This window comes from Cnephaeus nilssonii (genome assembly GCF_951640355.1).
Source record: "Cnephaeus nilssonii genome assembly, chromosome: 7".
In the NCBI taxonomy this organism is placed as follows: Eukaryota; Metazoa; Chordata; class Mammalia; order Chiroptera; family Vespertilionidae; genus Cnephaeus; species Cnephaeus nilssonii.
This window is the reverse complement of record NC_137078.1, coordinates 73,472,372-73,494,855: the sequence shown is the minus strand read 5'-3', so window position 1 is coordinate 73,494,855 and position 22,484 is coordinate 73,472,372. Positions and strand designations below refer to the sequence as shown.

The following is a 22,484-nucleotide window of genomic DNA, read 5'->3' as shown; positions in this document are numbered from 1 at the left end:
AGGCATCCTTCGGAGAGGTTGTGTGGAAGAGGAGTTGCCGGGCCAGAGCTCAGACTACGGTGGGAACACAGGTTGACAACTTCATCTTAATTGTCAGAGGGCTGTCTTAAGGTGGCAGGAGCTCCCTGGGACCCTCTGAGGCCCCAGACCCAGGATCTGCCTAAAATGACCAAATCAGAGGATGCACGAGGCCCCTCCCACTCTGAAAGTCAGAGGTTGTAGAAGCTCCCAAGCGCGACTGTTCTTTAGCAATAATTTTCAAATTGTTTTTAAATTCACAGAGCTCTCTTCTACAAAGTTCCGTTTACATCAACGCCTACTCTGAAAAAGCAGCTCAGTGAGGGGGTGGGGTCGCGGAGGGGCCCCCCGCCTCTGCGTCCTGAGCCCAATTTGAACGTTGTTGTTGGAGAACCCTGCAGGTCAGGGCCTGCGGAAGGCTGGAGCAGCTCCAGGTACTGAGCACACTTAAGGAGTCCACTCCTCTTTGGCAGTTTCACTTCTCTGAACACAAGAGGCCCCGCCCCTCCCAGATCTCCCTGTCTGGTCCTGAGCAGGGCCTTGTCTGCACTCTTTTCTCCTGGGCTGGCTTCATGCAGCCCAGGCTGGTGCTTGACTGGTGGTTCTTAGGCCTTGCACTTGGTCGTTCCCCCCACAGCATCTCCACTTGTCGAACCATTTTCTGTAAAGTAAAAGGCACCTCCTATTTTTAGAGCTGTGCTGGGCGTCAGACCACGGAGCCGTGCCGTTCTCCTGCAGCGAAAAATCACAGCAGGAAAAAGCGAGGAAATGGCACGAATGCGAGCCTGTAAAGTGGACAAGGGCTTGCCTGGGTGGTGGGTGGTGGGAAGCGGAGAGAAGGCTCCTTACCCGCGTTCTCCTCCTGCCCCAACCTCTTGAATCTGTGTCCTCTTTCCTCCGGCCCGGCCTCTGCCCGCTTGGCTCCACACAGTTGTAACACCTCTCTGGTCCCAGGCCTCAGGGCCCACACCATCCCCCATGCTTGGCCAGAGGGGTCTCCCAAAACAGGAATCTCACAAGTCAGACCCAACTCCTCCACAAAGACCTGCATGAAAGAATTTATTCTGCAAAGGCCAGTTCAGACCCCCGCTGGGCCTTCCTGGTCACCCACAGCACTCAGTATATTGTCTGTTCGTTCTCTCTCTCTCTCTCTCTCTCTCTCTCTCTCTCTCGGTCTTTTCAGTACCTGTCACTCACCCTTGAGACCAAGGTCAGCACATTGGTTTTGCATTTCTGACCTTGGCCCAGCCCACTGTCCATGGTATAGAGGCTTCTCCCCCCGCTACTCCCCCCTCCCCTCCCATTGGGGCACCGCCAGCGTCTCTCCGAGTCCTTTTTCTGTGTGTGCGTCTCCACCTGGGAGGACTGTGTGATATAAGCCTGCTCTGGAGGAAGAAATGACAGCTGCAGTCGGTGGTCTGCTTCTGAGGTGGGCTTGAGCCTAAAGCAAAGCCCCAATATGGCAGAAGTCAGAGTGGCTGTAGCCAGTGTGGGAGGGACCTCATGGTGCCCACTACGGCACTGGAGTGAAGGAAAGGGGGACGCCGAGGACGTCATCAGGGCTGGATGTTGGAGGGGAGGGGTGTCATGGACCCGCCGAGCAGGGCCAATGGGGGTGTCCAGGTGGCCGAACCTCCAGTGCAAAGAGGAGACCAAGCCAGTCTCCCTTCTTTCTTCTGCAGCGGGGAAGGGCGCCCACCTCAGACCGCTGTGGTAGAGGGCTGGGGCCAGGAAGCCTGCTACGTGAAGTGCTCCACATAGGGTGCTCTTCATAAGAACAGAGTCATTTCTCCCCCACCCTCCTCCATGGCCTTCAGTTCCTCCCCTCGAACACAAGCTAGTGCTTTGCCCTAAATCAGGGGAAGAGCTGCCTCCAACCTGAGGACTGGGCACCTGAACTGGCCGGTCAGGGACTGCAGGGGGAGAAAGGTGGTTTAGCCAGCGGTCACCAACCGGTGGTCCATGAGGTCCGAAAGGTTGGCAACCGCTGGTTTAGACAACTTGAGAGGCATCGGATGCCAAAAACAGGATCCACCTGTACCCATAGACAGCGGTCCATGTGTGAATGGATGTGTGTGAGTGTGTGTGCGTTTGTGAGTATCAATATGTGGGGTGTGAGTGTGTGTCACTGTGTGAGTGAGGTGATTGAATAAGTGTATGTGAGGTGAGTATGTGAGTACATGAGTGTGTGAGTGTGAGTGTGAATATATATGAGTGTATGTCAGTGTGAGTGTGTCAGTGAGTGTGAGTGAGTGTGGTACATGAGTATCTGAGAGCTAGTGTGGGCCTAAGAGTGAGAATGGGGAGGTAGTATGTGTATGTGAGCATGTGTGTGTATAGATAAGGGTGGGGAGGCAGTATGTGAGCATGTGCATGTGTGTGTGTCTGAGTTTGAGTGAGTGTGTGTGTCTGAGTGTGAGCATGGGGAGGCAGTGTATGTGAGCGTGTGTGTGTCTAGGTGAGTGTGGGGAGGCGGTGTGTGTGAGTATGTGAGTGTGTGTGTATGAGTATGTGAGCGTGGGGAGGTGGTGTGTATGTGAGTGTACGTGTGTGAGTGTGGGGAGGCAGTGTGAGTATGTGAGTGTGTGTGTCTGAGTGTGAGCATGGGGAGGCAGTGTGAGTATGTGAACGTGTGTGTGTGTCTAGGTGAGCATGGGGAGGTATTGTATGTGAGTATGTGAGTGTGTGTGATGGTGATCACTGCGTCCTGCCTGCCAGCTCCCCGCCAGCCCCCTCTTTCAAGCCCATCCTGTGATGTCCCCCAGGGTCAGCTGACGGCCCCTGTGGAGCAGGACGGGGGGGGGGGGGCCCCAGCTGCTGTCTCTTCATCAGTCTCCTGCCCCTCTGTGCCTGCCCCCCACGCTTGAACTTCACACCTTGTGGGCAGGGGCGTGTTGTAGGGGGCCAGTGAGGGACGCAGGCCTCTTGCTGGACCCGAGGCAGGAGGCAGGCTCCGCAGGCTGAGAGGCCACGCCTCCCTCTGGCAGCCTACCCCGGGACCTCCAGGCCTCATGAGTGGGAGAGCGCTCCTGGAATTACACGCCAGGATCCCCTCCCCAGCCCTTCGCCATCACAGCCTTCCCGCCGCTCTGGTGTCTGTAGCGTTAGACAGGAAGGCATTTGGGTGAGGACAGTATGAGAGAGCCTCATGGGTTTCCTTCCAAGTGGACGTAAGCGCATTCTGATTCAGGTCCAATAGCGCTGGTGGCCCCGAGGCCCGCAGGTGGGCCGGCCGGTGGCTCCTGAAGGCGGTTAGCAACTCCCACCCACATGATCCTGGAGGCCAGACTGGGGGGAGCTTGCAGGGCTCCCGGTTTCCACATTGTGAGGACAGAGAAATGATGGCCGTCCCTCGTCCTCCCCTCACCGAGCGTCTGGGTGGCTTCCTGGTAGACGTAGCACCGCCGTCTGGGGGGAGGTGGACGGCAGGTCAGATCCCAGTTCCATCTCTCTCTGGCTGTGGAGCCTCGGCTCTGAGGGGTTCTTCCTCGTGATTGTGGTACAATTCAGGTCAAGTGCCCAGCACAGACTGAGCGATCGGACATGGTAGCTGTTAGAGCCGTGGCTGTCACCTGATTTTTTACTCTCTTTGTATCGCTGGTGGCCCAGAGTGGCCGTTCTTTGTGGGCAGAAGCTGGTGCCCAGCTGGCTCTGGAACAGAGGTCCCTCTGCGGACCTGTGGCCTCACCTCCCGGCAGGAAGCACCAGGGTCTGCTGGCTCTGGGAGGGGAGGAGGGGCCGCCCCCCATCTGAGGGGCAGGGCAGGTGCAGGGGTCCATGCTGGATCCCCAGGGTGCCTTGTCCCTATCACCCAGATGTCTCCCCTGGCTCTGCGTCCTCCTCTCCCGGCGTCGGCACCGGGCTGGGTGCAGCTAGGAAGCGCGCGCATCTTCTGAGGTGGGGACCTCCTCTTCTCCTCCTTTTGTTTCTTTTACCATGACGCCTGTTGCTCATAGGTACAAATCAAACGAAGAGTATGTATATGTGCGAGGCCGCGGCCGAGGGAAATATGTTTGTGAGGAGTGTGGAATTCGCTGCAAGAAGCCCAGCATGCTGAAGAAACACATCCGCACCCACACTGACGTCCGGCCCTATGTGTGCAAGCACTGTCACTTTGCTTTTAAAACCAAAGGTAAGAGACAGTCAGCTGGGGCGCTGGCCCTGCCGCTGCAGGCAGCTCCCCTCTGGGAGCCACAGCACAGAGCTCAGGGGCCCAGACCTCTCTGCCTGGGCCTGGGGGCACCCCCACTTCCTGGGTTCCCCAATGGCAGAGCAGCTGGCTCCAGACCGCCCCCCCAGCCTGTCCTCTTGGATCCCACACACCCCGCACCTGGCACTCCCCACCGCCTGGCGGCCCTCCCGCACCCTCCTGGTTTGGGTTGGCTCTCATCACTCACCCCTTCCTCTGCATGTCTCCTTAGCCCTTTATCCACCCACCTGACAAACTCCAGCATCCACACCTGTCACGGCCACGCTTGCATTTGGAAATCCATTCCACTCCGAGCCACTGAATACACTCACGGTCACTTCTCGTGCCAGACTCTACCCCTGCCTCCACCCGCCTCAGCACTCAGACCAAGCCCCTGCTCTGCCCAGCTTCTCTGCAGCTCTCGGCACAGGGCCCGGCCTCCCCCATCCAGACCGGCAGCCCTGCCATCCGGCCCGGCCACACTCCACAGCAGAGCCGCGCAGGCCCTGGCGGGCACCTGTGAAAGGAAGAAGGACTGGCTGTTGAGGGCAGGCATCCCACAGCCGTGAGGGCAGGTGGTGGTGGTGGCCGCTGCAGCCGCAGGCCCTGGTGTGGACGAGGGGGCTGAGTCCCTGACCCGGCTCTCTGCTCACCGCCCCGTTGGCTGTTCCTGCGGGACAGGCAGGGACGCTGCGCTTGCTCCTTGCTCCCCAGTGGCTGAGCAGGCAGGGGGGACTGGGCGAAAGGCCTGGGCCCTCGACTCCCTGGTGGCTTCAGCCTCTTGTGCTTTGCAGATTCTGGGGTCAGTGTTTGGGCACGAGGACCCCGCTTTCCCCTTCCCGCCGGCCCCACTGGAGCCACACCCTGTTCAGTGGCTGAGACTCCAGAGCAGGTCGCCCTTTGCCAGCTGTTGACCTTCCTTCTGTTGGTAAAGCTGCTCCCAGCGAGAGGCCGGGCCGCAGCTCCGAGGGCTACGCAGCCTCCCTCACCTCCTCCTCCTCGTGCAGCCCTCGGGTCTCTGTGCTAGTCAGGGGCAGTTTACCACACCGCTCGCTGGTCATGGCCTCCTCTCAGCAGTGCCCGTCTCTGGTCTCTAACCCATGAACCGATCCCCCTCCTCTATCCTCTCGCCATCATCCTCAGTGGAGCTCAAACTTTCCAGCTAGGGTTTTGGTTTGGATGGAGGTGGTCCCCCTTCCTTGTCCTCACCCTCTTCTCTGTTGGTGTCTTATAAAGAGCGCTGGAAGGGGTCCCCCAGGGCAGCCAGGCTGGGAGCCCTGCCCCTGCCCCCTGTGCATCCAGCCCCGGAGCCTGCCTGGCCGGGCAGCTCCACCGGACGCGGCTGGGTCCCCCATGCACCCTGCACTCTCTCTTCCCCTGGCCCCAGGCAGCCCATGGGGACTTTATGGAGGGGAAAGATGGGAAGAAGTGACTGCCGATTTAAATAACAGTCTTTGACTCTGAAGGTCAAAAATCCCTTATCCACGCATCCACCCTTGAAGGTGAAGAAAGGGGGTTCCAAAACCCGGAAGTGACTGTTAAAGCGAGAGCTGTCACCAGAGCCAGGACCTCGTGGGCATCACCCCATCCTATTCCTTCTTGTGAGCACCTCCCCCTTCTCTGGTTGGAGTGGCAACATCGGGTGACCAGTCAGGTGGCCTCAGCAGGGTCAGAGCCGCTGCCCTGCTCCCAGGTGCGAGGGGACCTCCCCGAGGAGCCCAGGCTCAAGAGCACTCCCAGCCCGCGGCCTGGCGGAGCTGCGCTTCGCCCTGGGGAGCTCACCCTGCCAGTGAACCTGAAGCATGTCTGCCGAGCCCCCGCCAGGGCAGTCTCCCGAGGAGCCCTGGTCCCCTCCCGCGGCCTGTTCTGGGAGGAAAGGCCAGGTCTGTTTTTGCCAGGGCTGAGACAGGCCTGGGTCCCTGGCAGGAACCCCCTTTTCTGAGCAGCGCCCACACTGGAAGCCACGGAGTCTATCTGCAGCACTTCCGGGGTCCCTGGGAGCCAGGACAAAGCCTGGGCATCATTTCTCACATGCCCTGGGGGTGGGTGTCAGGGTGCAGGCTGTGTCCCAAGTTGCCGTGAAGGCCCAGCCCAGGGGGCTTTGCTCTAACCAGTGACCAGGGACCGTGCTAGCGTGTCTCGATGCTCACAGAGGCTTCCAGAAGGCAGCACCTGCCAGAGCCAAAGCAGCAAGCGGGTCCGAAATGGAGGCATCTCGGGCTCTGAGAGCGCAGGGAGGGCTGGTGGGGAGTGGGTTGAAGCAGAGAACGCTCACCCTTGGCTCTGTGCAAGCAGGGGAGCGAGGGGAGGGCAGGACGGAGGCTCCTGTTCCTCCCTGGGCTGTCTCTCAGAAGCCACCCCTCCTCTCCCAGCTGCAGCCCCACCGGGCGGCCTCCCTCCCTCCCTCCTCCTCCCGCTCGGGGGCTCTGGCCCAGCCAGGCTGTGGGAGAGCTGAGGCTGGGCCTGGTGGTCCTCAGGGCCCTCTTGTCCGTCTCTGTCTGCCTGTCCGTGTCTCTGTCTCTGTGTTAGATGTTGTGGCGGCAGCTCGGGCCCCTGGGCACTGCTGAGGGGCGCCTCAGCGGGTGGGGTGGGGAGGGCCCCCAGGATGTCCCTGTGGAGGCCTGGGGGTCCCTTTCCTATTCTCAGATGGCTCCCAGAGGCCAAGGGGGTGGCTTGCACCGATCGCCTCAGGGGACAGAGGTGACAGGGGTGGGCGGGCCTCATGGCCCACGGGCTGCAGGGGCAGAGGGAGGACGGGGTCAAAGCCGAACCGGGCAGACGGCCGTCCCATCGGCTAACGCTCTCCGTGGAGGTTCTGCCTCTCGTCCAGATGCCACCATTTTCCATCCACCTGCCTTTCCTCCCTCATTCCAGGACTGTGGGCTTTTTGGTGGGGGTGGGGTGGAGCGGGGGTGGGGTGGGGTGGAGGTGGGGTGAGTTGGGGTGGGGTGGGGTGGAGTGGGGGTGGCTGGGATGACTCGGAGAAGCTGAGGACTGCATGGCATCCACGGCTCTGCCCATGGACAGAGAAATGATGCCCAGGCTTAAAAAGACGCCTGCGGCCATTGGGTGCACCTCGGCAGTTCACAGAGGATAAAGGCCAGGAGGGCAGCCAGGGAGGCGCTGATAGCACTCAGGGCCGCCCATCCAGATTCGCTCGCACACAGCCTATCCAGGCACGGTCGCCTCGGAAGCCCTGCCTCCTCCCTGCAGGCTCCAGGGCAGGGGAGGGGAAAAGCAGGCCCCTGGGCTGTCTGGTACCTTCTCCTAAGAGCCTCTGAGCCCAGACTTAAGGGCAAAGCCATTTGCATCACCAGCATCATCGCAGCCTCTCCCCCCTCCACGCCCAGAGTGGCACATGCTGGAGTCCCCTGGTGCTCAATACGAGTGATTGTCTTGGGCTGGGGGGTGGTACAAGGGATGGAAGGAAGAAGGTCCCATGTGGTAGGTGTCTGCCCTCTTCCAGGCACTCTCTGCTGCCACTCTACTTGCTCTCTCAGCAGCTGAGCAGCGGCCCTGAGGGGTGGGTATTACTTTAGAGTTGCAGAAACTGAGGTTAGAAGGTTAAGAAACTTGCCCAGGAGCACACAGCTAGCAAGTGGCAGAGCCCAAAGTCAAACCCAAGGCCGCCAAGCTCCTAGACCACCCGGGCTCCATGCGGCCACGTGGAGAGGCAAGGCCCCTGGAGTCCTGAGACGCGGGTCTAGACAGGGCTCTGCGCTAACTGGCAGCGTGGCCTTGGCTGGCTGGTCACTGTGCTGTTGGCAGGAGCCCCCCCCCCCCCCCCCCCCGTGGCATCCCAGCAGCGGAGACAGCCAACGGCGTCATCGGCACCGAGTCCAGAGCTAGGGCACAAGCAGGAAACCTCTGGGCCCGGTGCGGGTGGGGTACATGGTCTGTGAGGTTCCTTCCAAGACTTTGCTTCTGTGATGAAAGAGCATGTCCCACACGTGGCTGTTGTGCACCGTGGTGTGCTCGGCATCTCAGTCGGTTGAAAAGAGACCCAGTCCTTCCAAGCAGAACATGTACCACAAATGATGTCATAGCCAGAATGAGCCACGTCCACGGTCCTCTGTGGGCTGGGGAAGTCCTGGGCTGGGAGGGGAGGGGGCGGGAGGAGGGTGGTCCCAGAACCTCAGGAGACAGTTTGTGTCTCCGGCCCATGGAAGACCCCAGCTGCCTTTACCACCCCTGATGTCCCATTCGGGGTCTGCCCACTCACGATAGTGAGGGGAGGCCCCTGATGCTGGGGAGGGGCCGTTGGAAACCCTTTGGCCCCAGGGTTCTCGGGAAGCTCTGACTCTGCTCCCAGTTTGGCAGCAGTAAAGGAGCTAGGTCTCTGCCCGGTTATAGGAGGGAAATCGCAGGTGAGAAAGCCAGTCATGAACGACGACTGAGGGGAGGAAAGAAAAGAAACAGCTCCTCTTCCTTCCCGGTTGCCCTTGACCTCCACACTTCAAGAAATCCCAGCTTGAGGTTCCCATCACCCTCCCACAAAACCCTAAAGGCTCCTTAAAATCCTCAGCATGATTAAGAACCACCCTATGGTTCATCCACGGGCTCTCTCCCTAGTCACCTACCCACCCATCGTCTACCCTCCCATCTATCCATCGCTCCCATCTGCACATATAATAGTTTGCCTTCCTATCCACATCTCCCCACTGGTTTTCTCATTCTATATGTTCCTCCTCTTCTCACATTTGTCCTCCCACCAATCCATCCTCCCATACATTGCTTTATCCTCCTGCCTGTCTGGCCTCCCATGCGTGTAAATGTGCATGCATCCATTCACCCATTCATTCATGTCTGTCCTCCATCCAGTTCTCCATCCTCCCATCTGTTTATTGACCCACTTTCTATCTACTCTCTCATTTATGTGTTTCATCTAATATTTTATCCCCCATCTATCTGTCCATCTGCTTAGCTCATCATCCAGTGTCCCATCCATCTGTCCATCTTCTTCCAGCCCTTCCTTTGCTCTATATTTCCTCTTATCTGTCCATCCATCCATCCATCCATCCACGAGTCTCCCTTGTGCATCTGTTAAATATCCATTCTTCTTTCTTCCATTCATCCACCAGACTTACCAATTGTTAAGATCAGTGAGACAAAGCACCCAACTCAGGGAACGTATGGTTTATAGCATGAAGGACCATATGGAAATGTAGCAATCCACAGAGCAGCAATAAGCATGTCACCGTTTGGAGGTGGCTTCTGGGCCCAAAGGAACATTGTGAGGCATCTGGCCTGCATCCTGCAGGGCAGGCTGGCGGTGCCCTGCCTCTGCTTCACAGAGCAGTCCTGCCGCCGAGCTCTGGGCCTGCGAAGTGCTGAGCACACGTGTATGTGTGTGTGTGGGGGGGGGGGGGGGGAGGTGTTCTACCTTTGTCTTAATTTCGCAGACCACTTGGGGCAGAGTTAGCCACCCCTGAGGACTCCGTGGGCATGGAGTGGGCAGGGCCTTTGCCCAGCCTTTCCTCCACTGCACTGCACAGTGACCTGGGGGAAACTGAGGCCCAGGACATTACCTCTCTAAGGCAGCCAGGGCTTGGGCCCCAGCCTCGTGGCTCCCTGTGGGCTGCCCTAAAAGTGTCCTCAACTGGAAGGGCATCCTCGTACCCAAACCACCATGTTGGTGAGCGGGAACCCCGCTGCCGCCCAGCATGGGAGAAGGTCAAGCCAACAATCTGCGTGATGAGTGTCACCAGCTCCTGGGCCCAGAGTCCAATCGGAAGCAGGAAAAGCCTAGGCACGAGATGTCTTTTAATTTCGTTTTTGTTTGTTTTTCTTAACCAGCATCTCACTTTCTCATTATACCCTGTGTCCCCTCACAGCCCACCCCACACCCCAGTTCCTGGATGCTGCCCTGAAGGGTGGCTGTGGCTGCACATCCCAGCTTGAGTACAGGCCCCTGCCCAGCCCCTGAAGCTGGCAGGGTCGCAGCCGGTCTGGGAGCCATGGCCTGCCAGCCGGGGGCTGCCTCTGTGTGCCCTGGGCCTGCCCTGACCCCTGCCCTCCAGCCAAGCCTGAGTCTGTTCTCGTTCCTTTCCAGGGAATCTGACTAAGCACATGAAGTCGAAGGCCCACAGCAAAAAGTGCCAAGAGACGGGGGTGCTGGAGGAGCTGGAAGCCGAAGAAGGTAACAAATCGCCAACTTGCCTTTCCCTCCTCTCCATCTCCCCCTCCTCCTCCTCCTCTTCCTGTCCCCCTCGCCGTCCCCATGCCCTTCCTTTCTGTCCTCCTCTTCCCTGACCCCCTCCTCTGCCTCCCCTCCTCTCTTCCAATTTTTCCAACTACTGGGAGACGGGGGTTAAATTCACAGAATGACCGCCTCCCTCCCATACACTGAGAGTCCGTGCTGTGCAGCTATAATTATCGTGCGTTATAGTCCACCACGCAGGGGGAGTGTCTTGCGCTTGAGTGTGCTCAGTGAATGTGTGTTGAATAAAATAATACATGAGTAATCCCAGTCAACATTGACAGCACCCACTACATGTCAGGTCTGTTCTAAACATATGCCAGTATAGCAGCAACGTATCCTAGCAAATCCTCACCTTGCCACTATAAGGTGTGCTCTCCTACACGCTGATGCCCACACTCACACCCACACGCTCTGGGCAGGGGACTGACCCCTGGGCCTTTTAGAGCTGGAGTCTTAAAGAGACCCAAAGCCAGACCTGTCGCTCCCCTCCCATCCCACATGCCAGCACCACATCCGGTTGTAGTCCTTCCTCAGCAAGAGGCATAGTGTCAGAACCAGTTTCTGAGGAGACACGCAGAGGAGAAGGTGAATCTAAGGCAGTGGGTCGGCCGGGACACTGCCCAGCCTCAGCATCCAAGGAGGAGGCCACAGGGGCTTTGGCAGGTGGACAGGGTGTGTGTGTGTGTGTGTGTGTGTGTGTGTGTGTGTGTGTGTGTGTGTTTCTGCTTTTGTTTTTCTGATTTGGGGATGTATTTTCAGTCTTACAAATGCATTAGATCATATTTTCTTTCGGGTGAAATATCTCACCTTTATTGAATAGAATGCAATGAACTTAGGGCTGTTCCCCAAAAACAAGGAATGGGGTTATCATTACTTATCAAGAATGCATATCAGGCCATTTACAGATGTCTCACTGAGTCCTCATGACCAGTGGTGGAAACTTTTGTGGCCCATTTTAAGCTGAGGAAAGGAAAGCTCAGACAGGTAAAAGCAATGCCCAAGGTCACAAATAAATGTTGACTCTACACCACCCCAATGCCTGATGGGCTAGGTGGGAGCCTGAGCCCTCCCCGGGTGGGAATCGAGAGGTTGTGACTGGCACTACACCAGGGGTCAACTGCAGGACCCTGGGCTGGTCCCTGCCTCTCTCCCAGCCTCCTTTTCCCAGTGAGGCCAAAAGGATGGCTGTGTCCACCTTATCTGAGGATGAAATCAATGCATTCATTACGGAAATAACATCCGAGCACCAGCCCTGTTCCAGGCCCTCTTCTAGGTGCTGGTGGTTCTGCGGTGGATAAAGCATAGTTCCTGTCCTCAACAAGCTTGCATTCTTGAAGAAGGAGGGGAGCTGGCAATGAACATGTGTACTGGGCAGGGCCAATGAGGATGAAGCAAAAACTGTTACGTCAGGGGCTGGGAAGTGTGGGGAGGGGGCCTCTCTGTTAGGATGGTGTGGAGCCATGTGGTATCTGGGAAGGGCTCTCCCTGCAGAGGGATCAGCAGGTGCAGAGCCCCTGAGGACCAGAGTTGGGGGTGATGAGGTCAGAAAGAGCTGGGATGGTGAAGGTCAAGGGACAGACTTGGCTATCGGGTGAGGTGAGGAAGTGATGTCCTCTGACTTTCTGTGACTGGCTGTGTGCAGGGGGCGGCTGGTAGGGGGCCCGGCTGGAGGCAGTGATCCCGGCTGAGCACACACAGGCTAGGACAGGGTGGGCTGTGTGGCCGTGGGGAGAGGTGGTCAGATTCTGCATGCATTCTGCAGGTAGAGTCAACAGATTTTGCTAACACGTTGGAGGTGAGAGGTGTGGGGATTTGGGGAAAGAGGAGCCAAGGGTGAGTCCAAGGTTTGTAACCTAAGACACTGGAAGGGTGGAATTGCTACTTCCCAGGATGAGGGAGATTCTAGGAGGAGCATGTCTGTTGGACACTGAGTGGCGATCAGCAGGCCTAGGAACCACTGCCTCCTGGTGGCCGGGCGCCGCAGCTCCGCCCCTGGTGGTGAGGAGGTTGAGCACCAGCGCCACCGCGTGGCCACAGCCCGTGATCGCACTTCATTCCGTCTCCTCCGTGAAGCCTTGGCGGTGATCCCAGCAGTGACGGTAGTTCCCTGAGGGGCGCTAGGAGTGGGCCCCCAGGATAGGAGCATGCCTTAGAGCCCTGCAGGAGCCCAGATGTGAGGGCCTGCCGAACCCTGCCCTGGGCAGAGGACCCTTGGCTTCCATCACCCTGCAGCAGGTGTCTAGGGCAGGCCACCAGCCTGCTCTGGGCCTCAACCTCCTCTTCCTTGGAGAGGGTCTTAGGAGCCTTCCCTGCTGGGTATCAGAAGACCCTGTCCTGACTCTCCCTCTGACCCCGGCTGTGAGGTGCTCGCAGTGCTGGCTGTCTGCTGAGGTCCTGGGCACCTGAGATAATCGCTAGGATTTATTAGGAACTTACTATGTGTTAGATCCGTTTACTCCTCCCAACAGCTTCATGTGGTGGCTTTACTTACTCTTACCCCCACTTTACAGATGAGGAAACTGAACACAGAGCAAAAGTGAATTATCCAACATCATACAGCAAGGAAGAGGTGGAGCTGAGATTCAGACCCAGACCATTTTCTGCTACTTGATGCATAAAATCATTTTTGAACTGGCAGTATAATAATGCAAGAGTTATAAACCTTAGTTCTGACTTGGGTGATCCTGGGGAGCCCCTCCTGCCCGCCTCTAGGCCTGTATTTCCCCATATGTAAATGAGAGGGAGGCCCTGCCCAGGAACTTCTGGGGCTGAAGCCTGCCTCCACTAAAGTTTGGCCTGGGGCAAAACTGCGAAGTGTATTTTGCACACCCTCCTCCCTTCCATATCCCTGCTCCCTTCCACACACCCCTCCCTTCCACACCCCTTCACTTCTATATCAGGTCCCTTCCATTCTCTCATCTTCAGCTCCCAGCTGCCAGGAGACCCCGTCCTTGACTCCTGGGCCCTGCTTTCACCTGCCAGCCCCAGCCCACCCCCTGGTCTTTTACCTACATCTTCCTGGAGGCCACTGTCTTTCATTTCATGCATCTTATTGCTGTGTGTTGAGCTATTTGGAAGCATGAATGCTGGGCGTCTTGGCATGGCGGGGTTCAGAAGCCTGGTTGCACCGGTGGCCTGGGTCAGCTTATGTGTCCAGTTCTCTTGGTCCGTAGTGGAATGGGTGCTGGTGTGTCTGAGTGAGGTAGTGGGACTGGCGATGAGCCTGGAGATGCGTGAGCAGGACCCAAACCCTCAGGAGCCTGCCAGCTGGGCCACATGTTAGTGGAGCTCTCCCTAGAGTCCTGATTGCTGCCCATTCCAGAGATGCCCAAATGAGACTGTGTCATGTTAGGGGTGACTCAGCTGGTTGGGGCTGCCCTGCCAGAAGCCAGACCAGGAGGCTGATGTTTCAGAGCTCCGCTCTCCCCCACCCACATCTGGGAGCAGCTCAGGTTTCTGCAAGGATAGCAGGTCCTCTGGACAGGAGCTGCTAGGATGGGGCCCTGCTCTGCAGCCCGAGGCCAGTTTAGCCAACCCCCCCCCCACCCCCCAGGCTGGGCCTGTACCTGCCCGATGGCTTTGCACCACCACCAGCAGCCTAGCCATGGTGGCAGGTGTGTGTTTAGACTAGTGATTCCCAACCTTTTTTTGGCCATGCCCCACCTAAGCATCTCTAAAATCCTGATGCCCCCTGTGACATATAATTCTTATTAGTCAAAAAGTGAACTCCTATTCATGTGGAGGAAGCCTAAAAGGCCATTAACTTGGTCTAAACAAGCTCCCAAAGAACATGGCATCCATGAAAGAGAAAAATAAAAGAACAAAAGGACAGCTGAAGTACTGAGGAAGAAATCACTAAGAAATTGTTTAAAATAATAATATGAAGCGATATGAAAAATAGCAAATAAAGTTTCAAAACATACAATAGAGAACTGTTATACATAAATATGTCACAATATATATTTATACACTGTATATGAGGCCCCTAGAACCATAAGAAATGCAAAATTTTCACTGTTAATAATTCATTCTCCAATTCCCCCCCCCGCTTCTTAGAAACTTTAGTGGTTCCACGTTGGGAACCACTGGTTTAAACTAAATGAGGCTCCACGCTGCTGGACTGGGCAGCATGGCTGCTATGTCCCAGAATCATTGATTTCGTCTTGACTGTATTAAGAGGGACTATCATTATGTGTTAGGTGGTGCATTTACTATCAAACCCTCTGAGGTGCCCTAGCTGGTTTGGCTCAGTGGATAGATCATCCGCCTGTGGACTGAGGGATCCCAGGTTCGGTTCCAGTCAAGGACATATGCCGGGGTTGCAGGCTTGATCCCCAGGAGGGGGCGTGCAGGAGGCAGTCAATCAATGATTCTCATCTTTGATGTTTCTATCTCTTTCTCCTTCTCCCTTCCTCTCTGAAATCAATAAAAACATAAATAAATAAATAAATAAATACATACATACATACATACATAAAAAAGAAACCCTGTGAGGTGAGACTATCACACTCATTTGACAAAAGGGGAGACTGAGGCACGGCAAGGTGACAACTTGCTTATAGTGGAGCCAGCACTGAAATAATAATGAGAAAATCAAAACAACAAAAAGAGGGCTGTCTCATTTGCTGTGGTTCAGCCCCAGCCCTACTATGTATCTTACTTGGGCAAGTTACTTAATCTCCCTTACCTTGGTTTCCTCATCTGTAACACGAAGATGAGCATGTGCTGACCCCACAGGATTAGTGGGAACTAAATGAATTAATGCACATGAAGCCCTTGGAACTGGACCTGGCACAAGGTAGATAGATACAAGGTAATTTTGTTCATTGATTACTTACAAAGTGTTCCCGTGTTTGTCATGTCCTCATCCTCTCAATGATCTTGTGCCATTGCCATGACTACCAGGCTCAGTTTCCTGACGAGGACACTGGGGCTCAGAGGGACCCAGCTGTGACCAGCTGTGACCGGGTCTCCTGTGTTCACCCGCAGGAACCAGTGACGACCCGCTCCAGGACTCGGAAGGGCGAGAGGGCTCGGAGGCTGTGACGGAGCACCAGTTTTCAGACCTGGAGGACTCAGACTCAGACTCAGACCTGGATGAAGACGAGGATGAGGATGAGGACGAGAGCCAGGATGAGCGGTCAGGACCATCCCCGGAGGCACCCCTGCCCCGCCCGCCAGCCACGCTGCCAGCAGACTCCTCACCCATTCACGGCCCACAGCCCCCAGGTGTCACCTCTGGCGACCAGGCCACGTGGGGCAGCTCAGTCTCGGAAGCAGGCAGTTGCTCCAGGTCCAGCCAAAGCATCCTGTGCCTCCCCCGGCTGGGGCCGGCCCTTCCGGGCCCCGTGGAGAAGGACACCAGCTCAGCCCTGAGCTCCAAGGCCTCGTCCCCGAGAAGGCCATGGTCCCCCAGCAAGGAAGCAGGCAGCCGCTCACCACTTGCCCACAAACACCCACTAACCAAAAGCGACTCTCCCCAGCGACATTCACCGGCCCGAGAGCCACAGGCGTCGGCCCTGCGCCTGCCTGGCTCCCAGATTGGCCCTCTCCCTTGTGGGTCTCCAAGACTTGAGCTGTCTCCTCTCACCCTCCGCCCCCTGGGAAGGGAACTGCCCCCTCGAGTGCATCTGTCCCCCGAACAAGAGGGTGCCAAAGACCCAGGCCCCCCCAGAGACTCGCCCACCAGGAGCCGGTCACCAGGCCAGGCCGAGTCACCACCACGGTCAGTGCTGCCAGGGAAGTGGGCCTTGGCTGGGCCGGACAGCCCCTCAGCGGGTGAGTGCGGCCCAAGCTCGGGGCTGGCCCCGTGGGCTCTCTACAGGCCCGCGCCTCTACCTCACAAGCTTCTCGGCAGAAGCCCCGAGCCCTGCACCTCCACATGGGTGAGTTCCTGCCCCGAGTGGCTGGGCCGCTCCTCCTTGATGGGTGGGGGCTGCAAGTTCACGCCTCCCTGAGGCACCAGGCCTGGAGCCAAACAGCTCTGCCAGCTCCATGGTCACTGGTAACTTAGCAAACGTTTGTGGGCACCTTCTGTGGCAGGCGCCATGCGGTGCCTGAAACCAGTGAGTGAAGCCTCAGAAGCAGCAGAGCACAGGCTTTGGAACTGGCCTTGTGCCATTCTCTCCCGCCCTCCCCGTCCCCGTCCCCGTCCCCGTGTTCTTTGAGCAGATGGCAGAGCTTACCCAGTCATCACATCTCCTCATCACTGTCACCAGCACCTCAGAGATATCACAGCCAGCACCATCCCTGTCACACCCTCAGCACCGTCACTGGCACCATCACCCACCGTCTCAGCATCATTACACTGCAGCACACCATTACCACCACTGCGTCAGCCTGCTCAGTGTTGTCACATCATCGTCAGCACAGTCACCACTGTGCTCACCACCATCCATCCCTGCCACCACCATCACCATCCTACACCATCACTGTCACCACATCACCATCCTACACCATCACTGTCACCACCATCACCATCCTACACCATCACTGTCACCACATCACCATCCTACACCATCACTGTCACCACATCACCATCCTACACCATCACTGTTAACACATCACCACCCTACACCATCACTGTCACCACCATCACCATCCTACACCATCACTGTCACCACATCACCATCCTACACCATCACTGTCACCACATCACCACCCTACACCATCACTGTCACCACCATCACCATCCTACACCATCACTGCCATCACCATCACCATCCTACACCATCACTGTCACCACATCACCACCCTACACCATCACTGTCACCACATCACCATCCTACACCATCACTGTCACCACATCACCATCCTACACCATCACTGTCACCACATCACCATCCTACACCATCACTGTCACCACATCACCATCCTACACCATCACTGCCACCACATCACCATCCTACACCATCACTGTCACCACATCACCATCCTACACCACCATCACCATCCTACACCATCACTGTCACCACCATCACCATCCTACACCATCACTGTCACCACATCACCATCCTACACCATCACTGTCACCACATCACCACCCTACACCATCACTGTCACTATATCACCACCCTACACCATCACTGTCACCACATCACCATCCTCCACCATCACTGTCACCACATCACCACCCTACACCATCACTGTCACCACCATCACCATCCTACACCATCACTGTCACCACATCACCATCCTACACCATCACTGTCACTATATCACCACCCTACACCATCACTGTCACCACATCACCACCCTACACCATCACTGTCACCACCATCACCTTCCTACATCATCACTGTCACCACATCACCATCCTACACCATTACTGTTACCACCATCACCATTCTACACCATCCTGTCACCACTTCACCACCCTACACCATCACTGTCACCACCATCACCATCCTACATCATCACTGTCACCACCATCACCATCCTACACCATCCCTGTCACCACCATCACCATCCTACGCCATCCCTGTCACCACCATCACCATCCTACACCATCCCTGTCACCACCATCACCATCCTACACCATCACTGTCACCACATCACCATCCTACACCACCATCACCACCCTATACCATCACTGTCACCACATCACCACCCTACACCATCACTGTCACCACATCACCACCCTACACCATCACTGTCACCACATCACCATCCTACACCATCACTGTCACCACATCACCATCCTACACCATCACTGTCACCACATCACCATCCTACACCATCACTGTCACCACATCACCACCCTATACCATCACTGTCACCACATCACCACCCTACACCATCACTGTCACCACATCACCATCCTACACCATCATTGTCACCACATCACCACCCTACACCATCACTGTCACCACATCACCATCCTACACCATCACTGTCACCACATCACCATCCTACACCATCACTGTCACCACATCACCATCCTACACCACCATCACCACCCTATACCATCACTGTCACCACATCACCACCCTACACCATCACTGTCACTATATCACCACCCTACACCATCACTGTCACCACCATCACCTTCCTACATCATCACTGTCACTACCATCACCTTCCTACATCATAACTGTCACCACATCACCACCCTACACCATCACTGTCACCACCATCACCACCCTACACCATCACTGTCACCACATCACCATCCTACACTATCACTGTCACCACATCACCATCCTACACCATCCCTGTCACCACCATCACCACCCTACACCATCACTGTCACCACCATCACCTTCCTACATCATCACTGTCACCACCATCACCTTCCTACATCATCACTGTCACCACCATCACCATTCTACACCATCCTGTCACCACATCACCACCCTACACCATCACTGTCACCACATCACCATCCTACACTATCACTGTCACCACATCACCATCCTACACCATCCCTGTCACCACCATCACCACCCTACACCATCACTGTCACCACCATCACCTTCCTACATCATCACTGTCACCACCATCACCTTCCTACATCATCACTGTCACCACCATCACCATTCTACACCATCCTGTCACCACATCACCACCCTACACTATCACTGTCACCACCATCACCATCCTACACCGTCACTGTCACCACATTACCATCCTACACCGTCACTGTCACCACATCACCATCCTACACCATCACTGTCACCACATCACCATCCTACACCATCACTGTCACCACATCACCATCCTACACCATCACTGTCACCACCATCACCATCCTACATCATCACTGTCACCACCATCACCATCCTACACCATCACTGTCACCACATCACCATCCTACACCATCACTGTCACCACATCACCATCCTACACCATCACTGTCACCACATCACCATCCTACACCATCACTGTCACCACATCACCATCCTACACCATCACTGTCACCACATCACCATCCTACACCATCACTGTCACCACATCACCATCCTACACCATCACTGTCACCACATCACCATCCTACACCATCACTGTCACCACATCACCATCCTACACCATCACTGTCACCACCATCACCATCCTACACCATCACTGTCACTATATCACCATCCTACACCATCACTGTCACCACATCACCACCCTACACCATCACTGTCACCACCATCACCTTCCTACATCATCACTGTCACCACCATCACCTTCCTACATCATAACTGTCACCACATCACCATCCTACACCATCACTGTCACCACCATCACCTTCCTACATCATCACTGTCACCACCATCACCATCCTACACCATCACTGTCACCACCATCACCATCCTACACCATCCCTGTCACCACCATCACCACCCTACACCATCACTGTCACCACCATCACCTTCCTACATCATCACTGTCACCACCATCACCTTCCTACATCATCACTGTCACCACCATCACCATTCTACACCATCCTGTCACCACATCACCACCCTACACTATCACTGTCACCACCATCACCATCCTACACCATCACTGTCACCACATCACCATCCTACACCATCACTGTCACCACCATCAGCATCCTACACCATCACTGTAACCACCATCACCATCCTACACCATCACTGTCACCACCATCAGCATCCTACACCATCACTGTCACCACATCACCATCCTACACCATCACTGTCACCACATCACCATCCTACACCATCACTGTCACCACATCACCATCCTACACCATCACTATCACCAATGCTGCCCTGATCCCCAGCACTGACAACACCTTCCTTGTTAACCTGCCTTTACCTTCCAGCATCTTTTCTGTCACGATATTGTCATGACCCAACACCACTCTCCACCACCAGCAGCATCAACACCATCACTCAGAGATTCCCGCTTCTAGAGGAACATGATGTAGGAGTTTCTCCTTGGTTTTTAATTTTGGGGTCATGTTAAAATTCCTCGTGGTGGTTGAAGGTCAAGAGCCTTAAATGGGAACTCATGTCCAGGGTAAAGTTGGGTCAAGACTATTTTAGGAACAGAAGGTTCAGCAGAACCAAGAGTGAGGACCAAGCCCATGGGGTCAGTAGCACCCCGTCTCGAGCACCCATTTCCCCTACAGACAAGCATGCTGGCCAGAGGCATGACGGGCGAGAGCCTGAGCGTGCTCCTGGTCAGTGTTGTCTGGGGACAGCACTGAGGGCCCAGCACAGGCCATGTCGTGGGCAGGGCTGGAGCGGTTCAGGCCCCAGCTCAGTGGGGGCTTGCTCTGTGATCTCAGGCATGCCCCCGCCTCTTCTAGGCCTTGGGGCGTCCATGTGCCTAGGTATAACCTGGCCTTACCTTGTCCTGTTTTCTCACCCCAGCAGAAGGCTGAGTCCCGAAGTCCCTCCTGCTCACCTGGCCCTGCTCATCCGGTCTCCTCCCGACCCTTCTCCGCCCCCCACGACTTCCACAGCCACATGCCGGCCCGGACAGAGAACATCTTCAGCCACCTCCCTCTGCACTCACAGCACTTGGCCCGCACCCCGTGCCCCCTGATTCCCATCGGTGGGATCCAGATGGTGCAGGCCCGGCCCGGGGCCCACCCCACCCTGCTCCCAGGGCCCACCAAGGCCTGGGTCAGTGGCTTCTCCTGGGGTGGCAGCGACCTGACGGGGGCCCGGGAGGCCCAGGAGCGAGGCCGCTGGAGTCCTACTGAGAGCTCCTCAGCCTCCGTGTCCCCTGTGGCCAAGGTCTCCAAGTTCACACTGTCCTCGGAGCTGGAGGGCAGGGACTGCCCCAAGGAGACGGAGAGGACGAGCGGAGGCCTGGGCAGACCTCCCGACTGGGAGTCCCGTGTGGCTGTGTCTGCAGAGTCCGCGCCCACGCACAGCCCCCGCCCCCCGCCCGAGGCCTCGCCCCGGCCCCCCCAGCACACGCTGGCCAACCCCCCGGCCTCTGCCCCTTCGCCACTGGACTGCAGCGGCTCCGTGGGCTGCCTGGCAGAGGCCTCCACCCGCTTCCCAGCCCGGAGGAGGAACTTCTCTGGGGAACCCAGGACCAGTAAGGGCTCCCCCGAGCCCTCAGGAAGTGGGGGCCCCGGGGCACCTCCACACCAGCCCGCCGACAGGGGTCCTCCAAGCACTTAGCCTCCCTCCGACAGCTTCAGCATCTGGCCTCCGGTTGGGCAACAGACGCTTCCAGCAGCTTCCTCGAATCATCTTGCTCACCTGGGCTCCCGCCCCCATCTGTCCGTGTGTCCACGCAGCTCCTGCTCAGCCCCCTCGGTTGTATCTTCCCACGTGTGCAGTGACCTGTGCCTTTTTCTATTCCTTTTGTTGCTTGAAAAGAAACAAACAAAACATACACACACATAAACAACGCGAGGAGTCTGAGGCTGTGAATACTTTGTGCTTTTTTGAGAAAGGGTGTAGGTGGGGCCTCACCCTCCGCCGATGGGGTCAGCAGCCACCCCCCAAGGCTGGCAAGAGGCGGCCATTTGCTGAGGTAAAGGGGATGCACTGAGGGAGGGGGGAAAAAAAAACTTTAAAAAAATATATAATTAAATGTAAAAGCAAGCACTCCTATGTACAGATGTGTATGTCCTATTTATTGCCACTTTACCCCACCCCAGCCAGTGGCCCCAGGCCGCGGGGCACAGACACAGGCAGGGAGACCCCAAGCAGCCTCCACGCCCAAGCCCAGAAAACACCCACTTTCTTGTCCTAGGATTTCAACACAAAATAATCACAGGTAGAAGGTAGGAAGGAGCTGGCTGGTTCCCCCAGGGCTCCCCTGAGCCCTCAGGAAGTGGGGGCCCCGGGGCACCTCCACACCAGCCTGCCGACAGGGGTCCTCTGAGCACTTAGCCTCTCTCCGACAGCTCAGCATCTGGCCTCCGGTTGGGCAACAGACGCTTCCAGAAGCTTCCTCGAATCATCCACGTGGTCTGACCAGGGGATGACCCTTGCCCCCAGGCCCTAGGTGGGAAGGAGCTCCATCCATCCATTCCTGGTCCCCAGCACCTGACCTAGGCCTTGCTCTCGTGGCCCCGCCACAGGCTGCCTTCCTTGTTCTAGAAAGTACCAGCAAGGCTGGAGTGGCAGGGCCCAGCCCCTCGGGGTCAAGCTC

The 22,484-nt window shown here is 56.7% G+C and overlaps 1 protein-coding gene across 3 annotated transcripts in view; it reads left to right on the top strand.

Annotated features, from left to right (window-relative positions):
• Positions 1-22,232, top strand: part of HIVEP3 (HIVEP zinc finger 3) — a 402,195-nt gene extending 379,963 nt beyond the window's left edge. For all 3 annotated transcript variants that reach the window (XM_079777696.1, XM_079777695.1, XM_079777697.1), the window contains 4 exons: positions 3,975-4,150; positions 10,260-10,346; positions 15,399-16,294; positions 20,738-22,232. In XM_079777696.1, the coding sequence (XP_079633822.1) occupies positions 3,975-4,150; positions 10,260-10,346; positions 15,399-16,294; positions 20,738-21,502 (1,924 nt within the window). In that variant the 3' untranslated portion in view covers positions 21,503-22,232. The remainder of the gene's footprint in view (positions 1-3,974; positions 4,151-10,259; positions 10,347-15,398; positions 16,295-20,737) is intronic.
• The last annotated feature ends 252 nt before the right edge of the window (positions 22,233-22,484 follow it).